At 63.0% G+C, this 17,687-nt stretch overlaps 1 protein-coding gene across 1 annotated transcript; it reads left to right on the top strand.

Annotated features, from left to right (window-relative positions):
- The first annotated feature begins 636 nt into the window (after positions 1–636).
- Positions 637–17,166, top strand: STX1A (syntaxin 1A). Its single transcript, XM_032431114.1, has 10 exons — positions 637–737; positions 8,694–8,771; positions 8,964–9,063; positions 11,684–11,758; positions 12,505–12,578; positions 12,679–12,787; positions 12,880–12,953; positions 13,718–13,855; positions 15,402–15,512; positions 15,827–17,166. The coding sequence occupies exons 1-10, from the start codon at positions 708–710 to the stop codon at positions 15,902–15,904; spliced, it is 867 nt and encodes a 288-aa protein (XP_032287005.1). The 5' UTR covers positions 637–707; the 3' UTR covers positions 15,905–17,166.
- The last annotated feature ends 521 nt before the right edge of the window (positions 17,167–17,687 follow it).

Raw genomic sequence — 17,687 nt, 5'->3', positions numbered from 1 at the left:
AAAAAAAAAAAAAAAAAAAAAAAGAGAAATAGGATCTCGGGCCTGGGGCTGGGGCTCTGGGTTGGGATTGTAGGGAAAGGGGCAGGAGAGCAGGCTTTAGCTTAGATCTCCCTTCCTCAGAGATAGAAGGGTTCCTGCATCCCGCTGGGAGTGGAAACTAAAGGAAAAGGGGTGGTCACCCAGCATCAGACCAGTGAACTGAGAAATCCCCGGGAAGGAGGGGCGAGAGCCTGAGTCTGGATGAGGTATTGGGGGAAAGTGGGAAGGTAGGGGCTCAGCGGCTGTAACTCTGGAGGAGGTTTTTGGAGGGGAGTGCCAGATGTTCCAAGGCCATAAAATCTAGGGGTTTCCGACCTCCAGCAAATCCCCAGGGATGTGAGGAGCTCTGGGGGTGAAAATCCAAGGTCCAGAACGAGGGCGGAGCCGCTGGGAGAGGGAGCGGGGGCTCTGGGGCCCCACCCCAGGCAGGGATCACGCGGCGTGGGGCACGCGGGGGCACGGGGGTCCCAGAGCTCCGACCCCACTGCGCCGGCCCGGGGCCGGTGGGGCGGGGGCGGGGCCGGCGGCTGGGCGGGGCCGGGCTGGGGGCTGGGCCGGGGTCCCGGGGGCCGGGGCGGGGCCGGGCTGGCGCTGCGCAGCCGCGGGGCGGCCGCCGCGCATGCGGGGCTCACACGGCTGCAGCCGGCGCCGCTGCCACTCCCGGGAGCATGAAGGACCGAACCCAGGAGCTCCGCACGGTGAGTCCGGCCCCCGCGCGCCGCCGCTCACCGCCAGCGTCCCGCGCCCCGCGCGCCGGCCGCTCCCCTCCCGGCCTCGGCGGCCACCCGGCGACAACCCCTGCGTCCCCGGCCGGGCGGGAGGGAGCGGTGCAGAGCCCGGGACCCCGACGCCCCTCCGGGTCCCGCCCCTCGGACCCACTCGGGGTCACGGGCTCGCGTGAGCTCGGCGCCGTGGGCCCGCGGGCTGGCGGCCGGAGCCCGGGGTCCTGGATAAACTTTTAGGCGCCCCCTTGTTTTGGGGGGTCGGAGGGCTATTACCAGATACCGGTGGCGGGACGGAGGCTGACCTCTCCCGCGGCCCGCGGAGCAGGTCCTGTCTCTGTCCCCTCACTGTGCTTCATCACTGACCCTCCTGTCCCCCCGCAGGGGTGTGGACAGACGGCGGGACCGCAGTGGCAAGGGGCCGGGGGCGGTCCCCTGCCCAGAGCCCAGCTGCAGGGCGCGCTGCGGAAACCGGGCCGCCGGGTGGGGCCGGGCTCCTCGGGCGGGCGCTGTCCCGCGGGGCGCCCCGCCGCCTCCGTCACCTGTAGCTCCCATCACCTGTGGCTCCCCACCCCCGTCGCGCTCGGGGTTTGCTGCCCGCCCCGGTCCCAGAGGGGTCAGATATTCGACCCCGGTCCACCTTCCTGGCTTCCGGGCAGCCGCGGCCAGCCGGCGGCGTTTTCAGACCCTTCCGGGGTTCCTGGTCTGATTCCAACCTGAACCTATTTCTCCACCTGTGTCTCGGAGGCCCCCGGGGTGTGGCTCCTGGGGCGGGGTTTGGGGGTAGTAAGAGGATGCACAAAGGCTCTGACCAGAGCCCACCCTCTCCTAGCCCTGACTGAGACCCCTGCCGCTTGCTCCTCATTCACCCCTACCCCCTCGCCCCCGTCTCCCCTGGACTCAGACATTTCCCAGGACATTCTCACCTCTGCCCTTAGAGATGGCAAGCCTGGGGGCGTGTGGGGGCAGTGAAGGAAATGAAGCCTGCCTGTGGGGAGGGGGGGCATCAGGGCTCTAGACCAGGCTGACTCTTGTCGGATCCCCTAGCTGACCACCTTGCTGTCTGGCAGGTGCCCTGCCCGCAGTGCTGATCTGGGGTGGGGGTGCAGCTAGCTCACTGGCTCCTCTGAGCCCTCCCCCTGCTACCCCTCTTGGAGCCAGAGACCGAGGTCCTCTTATATGAAAAGTTTTAGGTGTCCTTTGGGCTTTTGACCCCCTGGTTTGACCTGTCTGTCCAGAAGCTCCCTGTATCTGTGACCTCTCTCCCCCATTATACCAGTCTTGTCTCCTGGGCAGTCTGGAGCTGGTACCTGTACTCTCCTGCCTCCGTTTCCCCCCCTTGCTCTGGCTACCAGCCCCCACCCTTCCAACAGACCTTTTATTCCTGGCCAAATGCCCAGCCCCCAGGGTAAACCTCAGGAGGTTTCAAAGGAAGAAGATGGTCCCTCATGTCATATATGATGTCTAAACACTTCCCCCGCCAGCCCTTGCGGTTGCCCTCAAGCTTCCTGTGCTATGTTGAGTCAGAAAGAATGTTATCTTGGCGATGAATGGCCGTGTGGTGCATTTGCTGATGTTTGGGTGCCTGATGGGTCAGACGAGAGTGTATGTGGGAACCAAGTGGTCAGGGAAACACAGTCCTTTACATGTGACAGGGTCTCTGGCGCATCACCCTTCATCTCCTCTGCTAAAGGGGAAACTGAGGCACAAGAGAGCATTTGGCATGCCTGGTAGCTCAAAAGGGATGGTAGAAAGGGGCTTTGTCCCAAAGACAGTCAGACTTAGGCCTGGCTGGGACTGGGGGACCACGCAGAAGGCTTGGGTTGTAGGGAGCTTGAACCCAGGTCTTTTGCTCTGGTGTGTGCCTCTGTGACCCTTCACGCCCACCCCTAACATACGTACATAAACACTAGCCATAGTGGTCCCTTAGATGGTGAGGCCTGGCTTCTCTGTGGATTCGCTGGGGCTTCCTCTCTAGACCCCACCCCGCAGGCATTCAGAACCCATGGAGGCTGCTGTACTCATTGCCGGGTCGCCTTGCCCACTGGGGCTTTCTTGCAGGCTGCAGGAGCCCACACTGGGTGGGCTGGGACAATTTGTCTGGGGGGCTGTCATTCCCACAAGTCTCCCTCTGGGCCTTGGATTCCCACCTATAAAAGTAGAGATAAGAAAACCTAGAGCCCAGTTTCTCAGGGCACGGGGTGGTCACCTGAGTCCGACTCCATATTTAGGGGAGACCTTGAACCCTAGGAGTCAGAATTCTCAGATCAGAGTCCCCAGGAACCAAGAGGCCAGTCCTGGATGGGCTGGACAGAGGTGGCGCTTGGGCCAGTGACTTGCACGGTAGCCAGCCCTCCCTCCCTCCTCCCCCCTCCTCCTTCCCCACCCAACGCCACCACATTTGGAAGGAAGGCAAAGGGAGCTTATTTATAAAAGTCACACTTGGGGAAGGAGCTGGTGCGTGTCCTCAGCGCTCTGCAGGCCAGGCCCAGCCCTCCAGCCTTCCCCAGCTCCCACTTCGCAGGCAGCTGATCCTGCAGTTGTATGGACCGAGTGAAGGGATCATCGGGGGCCCTTAGAGGTCAGAAGGGCAACCCAGGGGCCTAAGAGGGGCAAAGACAAGCCCAGGGTCACAGAACCGGGGAGACTTAGGGCAAGGTGCCCCTGGGCAGCCCCACCTGGCATACTACTGCCTCCTTCCCCCCCCTACTCGGAGGCCTCCCTGGTTTTCTTTCTGAGATCTTCTTGGAGCTGACCCACCCTTCCCTGGGCCCAGGAGGGTGTTTATCTCTGTGCTGAGCCACATGCAGGACGTGGGGCCTGCTGCGGGAGCCAGAGGACAGAGGGGGGGAGCGTTGGGGCTGCCAGCCCCTGGAAGAAGGGAACCTGGGGTGACCCAGAAGGGGTTGGGTAGAAACGGGAGGACGGAAGGTGGTCCAAAAGGAGGGGCCTCCGGTAGTAAAGGCAGAGAGGTTGCAAAGCCCAACCAGGAGAGAATGGTGGGTGGTCTGATGCCTGGCTGGGGAAGCCCGTGCGCCCCTTTGCCCACCCATTCCCCCTTTCTCTCTCATTGCTGGGAAGAGACTGGGTGTCCTGGACAACACCAGGCAGGTTCTTGCCTTAACCTCTCTATGCCCATTTCATCCATACAGTGCAGCCGGCCGGATCCGCCTTGCAGAGTGGAAGAATGGGGATGTAAGAGTAGGCCTCCTTCCCTCCCCTTACCTCCTTGGGGTTTCCCAGAAGAAACAGTGGGTTTGGACACATTGTCCCCTGGGGTGCCGCCGGAATGACCTTCAGGGACGATCTAGTCCAGCCTCCTCTTTCACAAATTGGAGAACTGAGGTCTGGAAAGGGCCAGAGGTTTATCTAAGGTCACACAGTATATTGGGACAGGGGTTGGGGGGGGGTGGAGGGAGTGCTGGGCTGAAGCCACCTCCTCTCCATGGGCTGAGGCTGCCTTCTGGAGCTGCCCTGGGGCCCTGGTCAGGGGCAGGGATCTGGAGGTGAAGGGTGTACACCAGATGGGGAGAGGGTGAAGGGGTCAGATGAGGGAAGGGGGGGTCTGGAGACCCAGCTTGGCCTCACATACCCCTGACTCAGCTCTGGGTCTCTCTGCTCTAGTCGTATTGACTTTGATTCGTCATTAAAAACAAGAAGGGAAAAAAAAATAGCCCTCGAGGCAGACAACAGCCAACTCCTGCTCAGGAGGAATGAATCAACCCTGTTGGCTGGCCTCCCGCCATCCATCCCTGGGGACGGGCCTGGAGGCTGCCTGGACTCTGAGCCTCTTGGAGGAATCACACTTTTGTTTCCAGGAAAGTATCCTGGCATCCTGGAGCCTCTGCCAGGAGAGACCACCAGGGTTGTCTGGCCTCCTCTGGAAGTTTAGGGCTTCTGGCCAGGGTGGCCATTCCGGACGGCTTGGCCCAGAGGCCTCATGAGGCCAGAGTCTGTCAGAAAGGAGTAAGATCAGACCACTGGTTTTCAACCCTGCGGTGGGGGTACTTTTTAAAAACTTGGCCTTACCAGCCCCAAACCCCTAAATTCTGATTCGGTCTCTCTGGGGTAGAACCCTGGAAGCTGGTTTTTTGGGTTTTTTTTTTTTTAAGCCTTTCAAGGGATCATGGTGCTGCAACAGGATTAAGAACCACTGAACAAACACCACGACAAGTCAAATATTGGATGGATGTGAGAGGAAGAGGAAGAAAGTAGATGTACCCTGGTTTCTGATTTAGGGGGACCCTTGAGAATGGGGGGTTTCAGAGGAGGTGCACAGGAGAACGAGGCAGAACCTAGTTTGGGCCAGGTGGCAGGTAGGGTGCTCACATGATGCCTGGGTGGGTTTATTCTGAAGATGTTTGCCGCTCTGAGCTTGCGACCACTCCCAGGCTCCAGATGCCACCTCAAGTCCCCAGTCTAGTCCAGCCCTCTTTCTGGAGCTGTGACTGTCACTCACAGAGGGCTGGCAGATTTCTAAGGGAGCTGGGGCCCTCATGATTCTAAACCATCTGGGTGCTCCCTTTGTGCATGTTGGTGATGCCCACCCTGACCATCCTAGGACACCAGGAGACGCCAGCCTAGTTCCTACTTCCTTTTGGGTCAGGAGTGTGTCTGGGTTTGGGGCTTGTCATTTATTTAGTGCCAGTGAAACCTGATTGGGGTCTTAGTTAACCTGGAGGATGTCTCTAGAAAGGTGCCACAGGGCTCTGGCCTAGATGTGCATGAGGTTGCTGGGGGCCCCAGAGTCATGAGCCATCAGATTCTCACAAAGTGGAACAAGGATCAGAACAAATGAAGAAATTAAACAAAAAAAAGTCCTTCACTTGAGCCTAAAATCCAACCAAGTAGACAGTAGTGGGGAAGGGCTTGGGGCTTTTCTGGGCAGGAACTGCTATATGATCACTTATACTGATCTCTGGTTGTATTAACAAAGGTAGACCATGTAAAAAGAGGAAGGGGATGGGTCAGCTCTTTGGTACCACTTAGGCCACAATCAACAGCAGATTCAGTTTGTATCATGTACCACAGAAGAAGATAGAGACTGGACCAAAGAAGTCTGGGGCGGGGGTTGCAATTTAGGGCCCTGGGGGGGGGGGGTGGAATATGAGGGGAAGGGAATGGTCAGCATGAGGAGAAAAACCCAGGGAAGGTGTGGATGCTGCCTTCAGGTCTCTGGCAAGACCAGCCCAGGGAGAGGGCACCAACAGGTTTTTTATGGCTTAGGGCCGCAGGAAAGGGGCATCGGGGCAGCCCAAGGTAGGCAGAGCTGCCCGGGAAAGCTAGTGAGCTCACCATCACAGGAGGTATGCAAGCTGAGGCCGGCAGCTGAGGCCAAGGTGACTTTTCAGGTCCCTTAGGGCCTGAGAGCGTGTGGCTGTGGTTCCAGTAGAGATGTGAGTAGTGTGTGGGGAACCCGAGGAGCAAGATACTGACCCAGGGGAAGGCTTCTGAAAGGAGGTGGCATCTAAGGATGAGGGGAATGTCAGCTTCATGGAATCAGCATTCCAGCCAGAGGGAATTGCATGGGGCAAGGGAAGACAGCGGGTGGGCTGTGGAGGCAGGGAGATGGTTTAGGTGGGGTGTGCCGGGGTCCAGTTTCAGGCTGCGGCAGTGAGGTGACGAGGGGCAGTGGGTGAAAAGTCCTGAGGAGGAAGAAGAGCCAGGACATGGTAAGGAAGGGGTCCCCATGGAGAGTCCCCTCAGGGTTTTGCTTGGAGTCACGACTGGTGTGACCAAGGCTGTGACGTCAGGCCCTCAACCCTCCGATTGGCTTTGGGGCTAATCTGAATGCCACCTTCGGGGTGGACCCCCGCCTGGGAGCCCCAGTCAGGCCCTGGCCCCAGGTGTCCCCTTCCTCAGCTCTGCGCTCATGGCCGGCGGGTGGGGAGGAGAGCGTGGACATCCTTCCTGCCAGCCCTCTGTTGGAGAAACTCCCTGACTCCAGCCGTCAGTTTCCTGGGGAGGCTGTGGAGGGAGCAGGTCGGAGCTGCTGGATGCTCGAGAAGATCCGTCCTTGTTTTATAGGCGGGCAGGCCGAGGCCCAGGGAGAGCAGCAGCCCAGACCCCAGGGGTCTCTGGCAACGGCTCTCATCTCTGGAAACCCTGGCGCCCTTGTCTTTGGCCCTAGCCGGTCATTACTCTTCCTGGGAGGGGAGCTGGAAAATTCTCCTTCTGTCCTTCCTGTCCATCCTCCTCTTTCTCTAGATGCCAAAAAGACAGAGAGGGCAGGCCGCTGAAGGGCAGGAGCTCCTGGGACCACCTCCCAACCTGGCAGGCTGCCCCGGAGCGGGAGCTGGGCTCCTCCAGACTGCACTCTGCCTCAGTTTCCCTAAGGAGTGCTCCTCTAGCTTAGCTTCTGCGCCTGGCAAGGTTCAGAAGTGTGGAAATGGCTCCTAGATTCTCTTTGTCAATAGGTGGGCTTGGTTGGGGGGAGGGGGCCACCTGGTAGCAGCCACAGGCACTTGTGGGAGCGAGGATTTATTTTAGCTGCTGGGGGAGGAGGTGTGATCTCTTGATGAGAGGGGCCTGTCAGAGCCGCCTCCGTAAAGTTCCCAACCAACCCCCTCTGCTGTCTGGTCCCACTCTGGTGGGGCAGTGGGACCCCGAGAGCCCCAGGGGCACAGCCCTTTCAGAACATGCTGTGCCTTCCCACCCTTTCTCAGCCTTCTGTCCCCGCAGCCAGGCGTCCCTGTCCCCACTGCACACAGGAGCAAACAGACCCAGACGGCACGTCCCTCAGCCAGCCACTGTCTGCGCTGGGCACGGAACCTGGGTCCCTCCTCAGCAGGCTAGCTGGGCCCAGCCTCCTGGGTCCCCCAGCTTCACCATCCCTCCACTGCCACCTGCCCCTGTCCTCGGCTCTGACCCTGACATAAGAGAGATCAAGGTGAAGGCCAGTGCCGAGCCTGCTCACGCCTCCTCCCGTGGGGTGCTGAGACCTGAAGGGGTGTGACCAAGCCTGATAACCCCAGTCTGAGGGGGCCGGTCCCACCCTCCGTATCCTGGCCTTGGCCGTGGAGAGGGACTTGCCCTTGCCAGCAGAGTGGGCTGCCCCTGGCGACTCGAAGCATGTAAGGCGGACAGTGATGAGCATGGCCGGCACACTGGGAAGTCGGAGGTGTAATTACTCCGCCCCGTGATGGGGGTGGCTTTTGTCTGGCTGCTCCTGGGGTGGCGGGGTGGGGCCTAGGGCAGGCCCCGAGCCAAGTGACATGACTGGCCTCTCAGGCTGGTGGGGCCCAGCTCTGGGCCTGGAGGGGAAGAGGATGGAGGTCTGATGTCGAGAATGACAAGGGGACAGCTGAGCTTACAGGGCTGTGTGCAGCCAGCCTCTCTCAGGCCTGCTTGAGGCGCTGTGGGACGGCCCGTGTCTGAGCCAGCCTGCCTTTTTGGGGGCAGGTGTGGGTGGCGCCCAGGCCTCCCACTCCCGCCCCCGCTCCCCGGAAAAGGAGCTTGGGAACTTTGGGCCCCATCCTAATTAAAACCATCGGGACTGGAAAGTAGAGAAGGCTGGTTTCCAGCCGGCCTGTCCCAGGCAAGGTCTGTGAGTTGGGGGCCCCTGGCCAGGGGGCCAAGCCTTTCCAGCTGCCCCCTAGGGTGAGGGGCGTGCCAGGAGGACCCCGGTCCTGGGGGGAAGGGGCAGGCAGCTGGCAGGGGACGGAGTCCTTGGCCTAGAGGTAGAGACTTGGCCCTGTCACCATCTTGACAGGCAAGGCCTCTTTCCTTACGGGGGGGCCCCAGGGGTCCTCCACGTCTCACTGTGGCTGGTTGCCGAGGACGCTGCTAAGAGGACAGAGGGCAGTGGTCGGGGCCGCGGAGCTGAGCCTGTGAGCCTGCTGAATATGGACGCTGGGCAGTTCGCGGGCCCGGGTCCAGTGGGTCCCAGTGGGCCTACCACAGGTCCGCTCACGTGTACACACCCCTGCGCAGGCCAAGGACAGCGATGATGATGATGATGTCACTGTCACCGTGGACCGGGACGGCTTCATGGATGAGTTCTTTGAACAGGTGGGAGCCAGCACAGCCCGCGTCCGTGAATACACTGGCAGACCTTGGAGGCGGGGGGCCCACGTCGCACCCCCACCCGAAGCCTGGTCCAGCCTCTCTCTGAGCCTGGCCGCCAGCCCCAGTCTGGTCCAGCCCCGGGGCCCACGAGCGCCCTCCCCGGGTCTCCTCCTGACCGGAGGCCTTGGTGTGCAGGTGGAGGAGATCCGCGGCTTCATTGACAAGATCTCGGAGAACGTGGAGGAGGTGAAACGGAAGCACAGCGCCATCCTGGCCTCCCCCAACCCTGATGAGAGTGAGTGTGGAGGACTGAGGGGCGGCTTCCAGGCCTGCTGGAAGGCGCTGCAGCTGGGGAGGGGCTCCGGGATCCCCAGCAGCCTCCCTGTTGGGCGGCTGAGGGGTACCTGGGCCTGGCCAGGGTGGGGAGGGCCCCGTGGAAAGCTTCAGGGAACACGGCTGGCCCAGGCCCGGGGTGGGGGTCCTCCGGCCAGCCCCGCCCCCGCCAGGTAAGCTGGGTGGGAAGGCGCAAAAGGCAGCCTGTCTGCCCAGCCCCTCCCTTTCCCGAGCCTCCCCGGGCAGCAGATGGCTGCGCCGAGCCTCAGCGCCGTGGGAGGGCAAGCCGGCCAAGCAGGAGGAGCTTCCGGAAAGAGCTAGCGGCCCTGGCACCTGGCCACCGGTACCCCGGAGCCAGGCCTTCTCGGGGCTCCAGGAAGTCACCTTTCTCCCTGTGCACAGGGAGCCTCTGTGTGTCTGCATTCCACTCTGTCCCCAGACAGGCCCCCCTGACCCTCCTGTCACAGCTCCTGGCGAGGTGTTGATGACTGCCCTGCCCTGTGCCAGGCGACTGCACGCAGGCCCAAGATTCCTTCCCCTCGGCCCCCGGGGAGGCAGTGACAGCGCTGGGGCCCAGGCCTGGGACCTGGGCGCGCGCACACTGCTCCTGCTGGCTCGCCTCAAGCACGAGCCCCGGGGGCCCCAAGAATGCGAGGGGGAGGGTCCTGGCACTGGGCAGGCCTGGGGAAGCACTCAGGGCTGGGTATGCGAGTGGCCTGCAGCTGTGTCTCCCTGTCCCCGGCCCCTTGGCCCCTGGTCCACCGGCATCCTCAAGCCCCCGGGAGAAATCTCTCCACAGCCCCCAAAGGGCGCTGGAACCCGAGGCCAGGGCCAAGCCGAGCGGGCCCAGTGCCGGGCCCTTGGAAAGCAAAATGAGTCCGCTGGGAGCCCGTGCCAGGAATGGGTGGGAAGGAGAGAGGGGCCACCCAAGGCAGGGCCCACGTTCAGTGTGGCCACCACGCATCGCCCCTCTCCCCAGAGATTTGTCTTGGGTAGCAGCATGTGACGTCATACGTCTTCCCGCGCATGTGCGTCTGAGTCCGCGTGTGTCCCCATGGTCCCTCCTGCTGAGGGTCAGAGGGGGCCGGCTGTGGGAACAGGGTACTTTAAGAGCTGGGGCACTCCCCTGCTGGCAGATGGGGCGCACGTGGGGTGACAGAGACGCCAGGAAGGATTCTCTCGGCTCCCTTGTCCCACCTTCCGCACGAGGTCTCCCCGCGTCATAGTCTGTAGCGACCCGTTCAGAATTGCCACCGCGAGCCAAGCAGTCAGGACCGGCCAGCGGTCACTGATGTGGGGAGGGGGCTCCCCGGTGAAGGTTCTAGAGCGGAGGGAGCAGTTACCGAGGAGGCACCGGGAAGGACGGCGCGAGCGGGGGGCTTTCCTGGGCCAAGGGCCGCCCTGCCTCCCCTGGGGGCCGCCATCCGGGCTGGGCTATTTTGGGTCTGAGCAAGAGAGGCAGAGACGGCAAAGCAGCTGGTAACCAAGTTTCCTTTGTTCGTACGAATGAGGCGCCCTCCTCCGCTCCTCGAAGCCCCCCACCTCACGATCCACTTAGTAGGTGTCCCCCCGATCAACTGCTGTAAATGCCCCCCTCCCAACCCCCTCTAGGAGAGGCCCAGCCCCAGAGGAAAGCAGACCGTGGATAGGACGGGCTCAGCCAGGAGCTCCGTCCTGGTTTCTCCAGGAAATAGTCCTGGGGTTGCCCTGAGGCTGGGGCGCTGTCATGAGTCATTGCTCCAGCCAGCACCCCAGAGGGAAGCAGCCACCTGCCCCACTCGGCCAGCTACCACCCCCCCCGCCGGGGGTGGGGCAAGCTGGGTACCCCCCATGGCCTCTGCCAGCTTTAGAGAGATGGTTCCGGTTGGAACAAGGGCCAGATTCCCCCCACTTCACCGTCACAGGACCAGCCAGCTGGTGCTCCAGGGCCAACTGTGTGGCAGGGGGCACACCTGTCTGAGCCTCTTCTCCATCAGCTCCCATCCAGGCCAGGTGCCTCATGCCCCCGTCCAGCCCCTGGGCCCTCACCGCTTGGCCCCCACTGAGCTCAGCACCTGGGAAGCGGGGCTCAGTAGAACAGGGTCTCCCCTGCCCAGGGTGCTCCGTGGAAGGGGGCTCGCTTCAGCCTCCCTGGCCCTTGGCTCTGTCACCCTATTGGCTGGATGTCTGTCCCCCTCGCCCCCAGCTACCAGGTGACTCTAGGTGAGCCCACACCCCCCACCTTCGACTCAGGCAAGCATCAAGTCAGTGTTCCCCAGCGCCGACTCCAGCATCTAGCTGCTCCACAGTTATTTCTGCCTTAGATTTAGACCCATCTGTTGTGTGCAGGGGGTGGGAGAGCCAGCGAAGGAGGAAGGGAGGCTCCTTGGAAGGCAGCACAGAGGGGGTGAGGCTGCAGCTGGTGTGGCCCCGGCCCAGGGTTGGAGGGGCAGGCAGAGCCTTAGCCAGCGGGAGGGGGGAGACCCGGGACCCAGGCTCTGCCCGGAGCCCCGCGACCGGGCCCCCTGCGCCAGGGGCTGAGCCTGAACGTCAGGCAGCGGGCATCCCTGGGCGTCTACCGTCTCCCTCTTCTACCTCCCCAGAGACGAAGGAGGAGCTGGAGGAGCTCATGTCTGACATAAAGAAGACCGCAAACAAAGTTCGCTCCAAGTTAAAGAGTGAGTCTGGGCTCCATCCAGGCCTTGTCTTGGGGGGCGGGGGGGGGCACTCTGGGCCCGCTTCCTCTGCGTTCCGTGGGTCTCACGGACTCGGAGGGGTACACTGGGTCTTGCTTTCCTTTATGAGGGTGCCATCACATGCCCATTCTCTCAGCTGCTGCTTGGCAAGGCTTGTTTGGGCCAGGCTCGGGGCCGGGCCTCGGGACAGACGCCTGAGGCTTCAGTGAGGGAGTGCTCCGCTCTGGGAATTGTCCCCCACTTGGGCTCAAGGGGTGGCCAGCACCGCCTGGTCCCACACACAAGCCCCATGCGCTTGTGGGAGCGCAGAGGTGCACAGGCCCAGGGGCCGCCCCTGGCTGCCCTCCCCACTCTGGGCACGGCCCCTTGTTGGGCGCACAGGCTTCCTGAGCAGAAGGCCGGGTGGGCCCGAGCCGCCGGGCCTAGTACACAGTAGGCGCTCACACACACAGAGCTTGGTGGGTGCCTGAGGCCTCGCAGATGGATGTGCATATGTGCACACCCCGAAACCCGCATCGTGCCCGGATGGGCCCCTGGTGGCCCCTCCCTCAGTGCCTGGCGCGCCCTCTTCCTCTGCTTCCTGTGTGGCTGCCCCCGCCCCCGCCACAGTCCACACTAGACCCTCCCCAGGGGAGGTCCGGAGCCAGATCCTGGGCGTGTGGGTCCAAGAGGGAGGGGACAGTGGTGAAGGGGACAGGTTATGGCTCAGCAGCCCCCCTCTCCCACAGGCATCGAGCAGAGCATCGAGCAGGAGGAAGGCCTCAACCGCTCATCCGCGGACCTGAGGATCCGAAAGACACAGGTGCCGCCGGCGGGCCTCCGGGGGGGGCCGGCGGGCTCTTGAGGCCCTGGGGCTCTGTGGAGCTGGGCCTGACACTTCCACCCCCATCTTGCACCCCCAGCACTCCACGCTGTCCCGCAAGTTTGTGGAGGTCATGTCCGAGTACAATGCCACGCAGTCTGACTACCGTGAGCGCTGCAAGGGCCGCATCCAGAGGCAACTGGAGATCAGTAAGCTGGGGGGGGGGGGGGCAGGGGGGAGGGGCGGGGCCGGGGCTGAACCCCACGGGGTGTGCAGGGCTCAGTGCGACCCCTGCTCACAGCTGGCCGGACCACGACCAGTGAGGAGCTGGAGGACATGCTGGAGAGCGGAAACCCCGCCATCTTTGCTTCTGGGGTGAGTGTGAACCACCCCACCCCACCCTCACCCCTGGCAGGGATCCCTGGTGTGTGTGCAAAGTGCTGAGGCTGGGGGCAGTCTTTGGATACAACCACCTCGCGAGGCCGGTTTCAGAGAAGGCTGAGTCCCAGCGGAAAAGGGACCAGACTGAGGCCACTTAAATATTAGTGGCACAGGTAGAATTAAGACCCCCATCTCCTGGTTCCTCTCAATTGGGTCCACTTCCTTGCTTCACCGGCCAGGGGCTCCTTCCGCCATCCTCAGGGCCTTGTTCCTCTCCTGGGAGACACGGTGCCATTGGCCGCCTCTACGTTCAAGTGACACTTGAGCAGGGGGCTTCCTGAAGGAGGCGGCCCACAGGGTGGAAGGCAGGTAGGGGCTGTGGGTTCCAGGAGAGAAGGGAAGGGCTAGTTACCCTCTCCGGGAGGCTGACCGGAGGGGCGGGGGGAAAGGGAGAAAGGCGGTTCAAGGCCTGGGTCCTTGAGGGGGGCAGTCAACTTGGCCTCTAAACAAGGCTGGTGAGCAGTGACCATGTGGTGGGCACAGGTGGCCCCCATCAGCACCGAGAAGTGCGTCCCCGAGAAATCAGGTAACAGCTAGTAAGAACCAAGCAGGAAGTGGGGGAGCGCTGTGGCTGAGGAGGCAGCCACTGCCCATCCCAGCTGCCTTCGCCCTTGGCCGGCCGTCCTGGTCCGGGGCCCCCCCTCCCTGCCCGCTGCGGCAGGCTCCTGGGTCCCCAGCCCACTGCTCCCACCCCCTAGATCATCATGGACTCCAGCATCTCAAAGCAGGCTCTGAGCGAGATTGAGACGCGGCACAGTGAGATCATCAAGCTGGAGAACAGCATCCGTGAGCTGCACGACATGTTCATGGACATGGCTATGCTCGTGGAGAGCCAGGTGAGAGCCTAGGGCCCCACTGCCCTCCGCCCGCCCAGCCCACGGCAGCACCCAGGGCTGCACTAACCCCCACCCTTTTTGCCTGACACGCTGCCCTGCCGGGAGGGACCGAGTCTCCAGGTAACTAACCACCGGCTGTGGACACCGCCTCCAGGGCCAGGCCCACCCGGAGGACCCCATCCTCTGCATGGCTCTGCTACCGGGCTCCAGGTGCTGCATGGCTCTGCTTGGCCCGCCGGGACCCCAGGCCCTGCATGGCCCTCCACCCAGCCTTGTCCTGTCTTATTCACCGGCCGCCTGGCACGGGGGCACTGTGGACGGCCGCTTTTCTAGGAGCTGGAAGTATAGTAGTGACCAGGACAGCGGAGGGCCTGCTTCCTGGAGCTCATGTCTGTGGGGCGGAAGCGCAGCATAAGGAAATGACAGGTGGAACGTTCTCCAGTTGTGCCGGGTGCTCAGATGTTAGGAGGCAGTGAGACAGAGGCGTGGTTCTCCAGCTCTAAGGCCCCGGAGTCACGGGGGCAGAGGGGGGAGGGCGGGCTGGGAGGTTTCCTGGTCCCTGGTCCCAGAGATGGGTAGGCCAGAGTGGGGGCCCGTGAATTTGCATTTCTAACAGGTTCAAGGGGGACGCTGATGCTGCTAGTCCCAGGGCCACACTTGGGGTAACACCATAATAGCGTCCCTGCGGTGGCCACTTTGGACGGGGGTGGTCAGGGAAGGCCTCTCTAGGAGGTGGCATTTGAGCTCGGAAAGTTTCCCAGGGTCCCAGGGTGAGTGAAGAGCAGGACCAGCAGGGCCTGGCCCCGAGGCTGGCAAGAGCCCGGCTCACTGAGGAGGTCGTGCGACTGGAGCGACTGGAGCGACTGGAGCTCGGCGGGGCGGGAGGGTAGTGAAGAGGAGGCAGGCGGTGGTGCTGGGCTTCTGGGTTCTCTTCTAGACCGGAGGGTCTCAAGCGTGGGTGTGGTGCGAGCCGAGCTAGGAAGCCGGGCGGCCACGAGGCGGCCACTGCTGCCGTGGGCTGAGAGACTGCGGTGATCTGGACACCGGCGGGAGCAGTGGACTTGGAGAGTGGTCATTTGTCACCGTGGGTCTCGGGCAGCGTCATGGTGGGAGCGGCCTCTGGGGGCTGCTGGGGCCAGATTACCGGGCCCAGAAGAGCTATGGGAGTAGGCAGGGGGTCTTCAGTGTTGAAGACTGAAGACAGTCGGAGCTGGGTGGAACCACCACGCCAGCGAGGAAGGAGTGGGACCCTGTCCAGAGCACCCTCTGCTGCCCCCGCCTCCCTCTGCCTCGCACCCGGCCCGGCTGAGCGCCCCCTGCATGGTCTCCACCCCCTTGGCTGAGACTGCACGGCCAGGTCCCCTCCCAGGATGGCTGCTCTGCAGGGAAGAGAGGGTGCTGCCCCGGGGGCCTGGCCTGAGGGGGCACAGGGAGAGGCTGTACCCCATCCTCACGCCCCCATTTTTCTTTCTCTGCCCTCAGGGTGCTTCCCCAGAGTCCTGCCCTGAGGGGGGCCCACTGGAGCTGACCGGCACCGGCCCTGCAGGGGGAGATGATTGACAGGATTGAGTACAACGTGGAACATTCGGTGGACTATGTGGAGAGGGCCGTGTCTGACACCAAGAAGGCCGTCAAGTACCAGAGCAAGGCACGCCGGGTCAGTAGCCCCCCCTGCCCATCAGAGCCCCTGGGGGCCACCACGGGTCCCTCCCCACTCGGCCTTGACCCCATTTCTGGGCTCTGACCCAAGCCCTCACCCGAGGCCTTCAGCTCCCGGCTGTCACCACACCCCCCGGTACATTCCAGGCAGCACCTTCCCCAGTTCCAACTCTGGTTCCGTCCCCCAGACCCCCAACCCCCAACCCGGCTTAGGGGCCCCTCTCCTTGCATGCCCCGCCCCTCCAAGCTCTGACCCAGCCCTCAGCCTCCCTCCCGGGTCTGAGGCTGCTCCTTCCTGCCTCTCCGGTGCAGAAGAAGATCATGATCATCATCTGCTGCGTGGTCCTGGGCATTGTCATCGCCTCCACGTTTGGAGGCATCTTCGGCTAGAAGGCAGCCCACCGGCCACCCCACTCGGGACGGTCTGCCCTCAGGAGGCCCCCTGGCTGCTGCCGCCTTCGGGCTCGGAGCCCCTTCCTTCCCAGGCCACGCCGCCCCTTTCTCTGCCGTAGGGCCCTCCGTCCCCACCGTGCCCTGAGCCGTCGTGTGCATGATCTCTGTGACCGTGTGTGTCTGTACCGGGGAGCGAGCGGGCTGGGGCAGGTCCGCAGCAAGGACAGACTCAGGCCCTGGCCCAGGCCGCCTCCCCCTCCCCAGGTGGCGCTGCCGGGGGTAGCCGCGCTCCCCTTCCCCCGCCTCCCATTAATCCCACCCCAGCCTGGGGTCTGCCCTGACCTCTGGCCTCTCCAGCTGTGCCCCGAAGCCGAGCCCCCTAAGGGGTGGGGACCAGCTGGCCGCACGGTGCTGCTTTTCAGGCTAAGGAAGGGGTGGCCCTGAGAGACAGCCCAGCTCTAAGCCTCTACCAGCTGACCACTGCCAGGGAGGCTCAGGGTGCCGTGGCCAGGTGGCTTCTGGCTTTGCCAAGACCGGGCTCCCTGCCCGCCTCGGGGCAGAGTCCAGCAGGTCTTGGCCGCCTCATACTCCCTTCCCACGTTCCCACAGCCCCGGGAGCAACCCCTCTGGGCTACGCCTGACCCCAGGTCACGTTCTACGAGAGGCTGTCTGGTGCCCGGTTTCCAGCCACCCTTCGAGCTAGGGAGGCAGACCGGGCCCGGCGGGCCCCTGCCAGAGCTGAAGCCCACGCCCCGGGCCAGCCACCCTCCCCGGCAGGCCTCGGTCACGTTCTCAAGCCATCGGGTGTTGCATGTTTGGGACAATGGCCCCTGCTCTCTTGCGCTCTGGGAAGTCACGTCATTCAGGCCTGCAATCGTGTCCTGCCCTTGCTGTCCCCCACTGACGTGCCACGTGGGTGTCGGGTGTCTGGGATGCGGTATTCAGCAGCCAGCCGGGGAGGAGTACCTCCCTCCTCCGTCTCGGGGCTTCTCAAGTCGGAAGCGTGCCCCCGCCCAAGAGCCCTCTTCCTCACTGACAGGCTCGGAGTGTGCATGCGAGTGCATGCAGTGGGGGATGGGGCCACGTCTGTGCCCCGCCTTCCCTCAGCTCTGCTCCTGCCCAGTGACTGTGACCACTGTCCGTGTTGCCTTCTTCAACCGCGACTTCCCTCCCCTCCTTCACCCCTTCACCAAAGGTCTTGGTACAACCAGCTGCCCATTTTGTGAAATTTTTATGTAGAATAAACATTTGTATCTGGATTTCTTACGGTCACAGCATCACAGCCTTAGAACTCGGGGGTCAGTGTGCATAGCGCGGAGAGGAAGGAGGGACTCTCCCTCAGCCTCCAGCCTCCAGATCCTCCGGCTCCTCCGCCCCAGCCTGAACGTCTCCACTCCTGCTTGAAGCCTGACGCCCGTTCTGTACTGTGGGCCCATAGCTACCCCCTCTCCTCCTGCTTTTCCAGGAGTCACCAGCGACCCCCAGATCCCCTCCACACCCCAGGGCAGGACTTAACCTGCCCTTCTGACCACTAGAAATCAGACAGGAGACATGCCCCCAAAGACAGGCAACCAAGTGCTGGGCCGATCAGCAAGTGGTGCAGCTCACGGCCAAAGGTCAGCCCAGGCCACAGGCTGGGTGACGCCTTTAACGGGAGGGCAGCCGGAGGAGGCTGGGCGATGGCCTCAGGTCAGTGGGTCCCACAGACAGTTTCATCCTGCCCATGCTTCTCAAATGGGCCTCGTGCTGCAATAGATAAGCAGCCTGAAATCAAACCTAC

This window comes from Phoca vitulina, unplaced genomic scaffold, assembly GCF_004348235.1.
Source record: "Phoca vitulina isolate PV1807 unplaced genomic scaffold, GSC_HSeal_1.0 scaffold45, whole genome shotgun sequence".
Taxonomy (NCBI): Eukaryota; Metazoa; Chordata; class Mammalia; order Carnivora; family Phocidae; genus Phoca; species Phoca vitulina.
The sequence above is the reverse complement of the archived record's forward strand: the minus strand, read 5'-3'. Positions and strand labels throughout refer to the sequence as shown.

What these genes read in the sequence shown, in the direction of transcription:
- STX1A (XM_032431114.1), top strand. Translation starts at nt 708, where the DNA reads ATGAAGGACCGAACCCAGGAGCTCCGCACG. An exon ending in TGAGGATCCGAAAGACACAG is followed by an intron (nt 12,579 to 12,678) that starts GTGCCGCCGGCG and finishes TTGCACCCCCAG; the next exon opens with CACTCCACGCTGTCCCGCAA. An exon ending in ACCAGAGCAAGGCACGCCGG is followed by an intron (nt 15,513 to 15,826) that starts GTCAGTAGCCCC and finishes TCTCCGGTGCAG; the next exon opens with AAGAAGATCATGATCATCAT.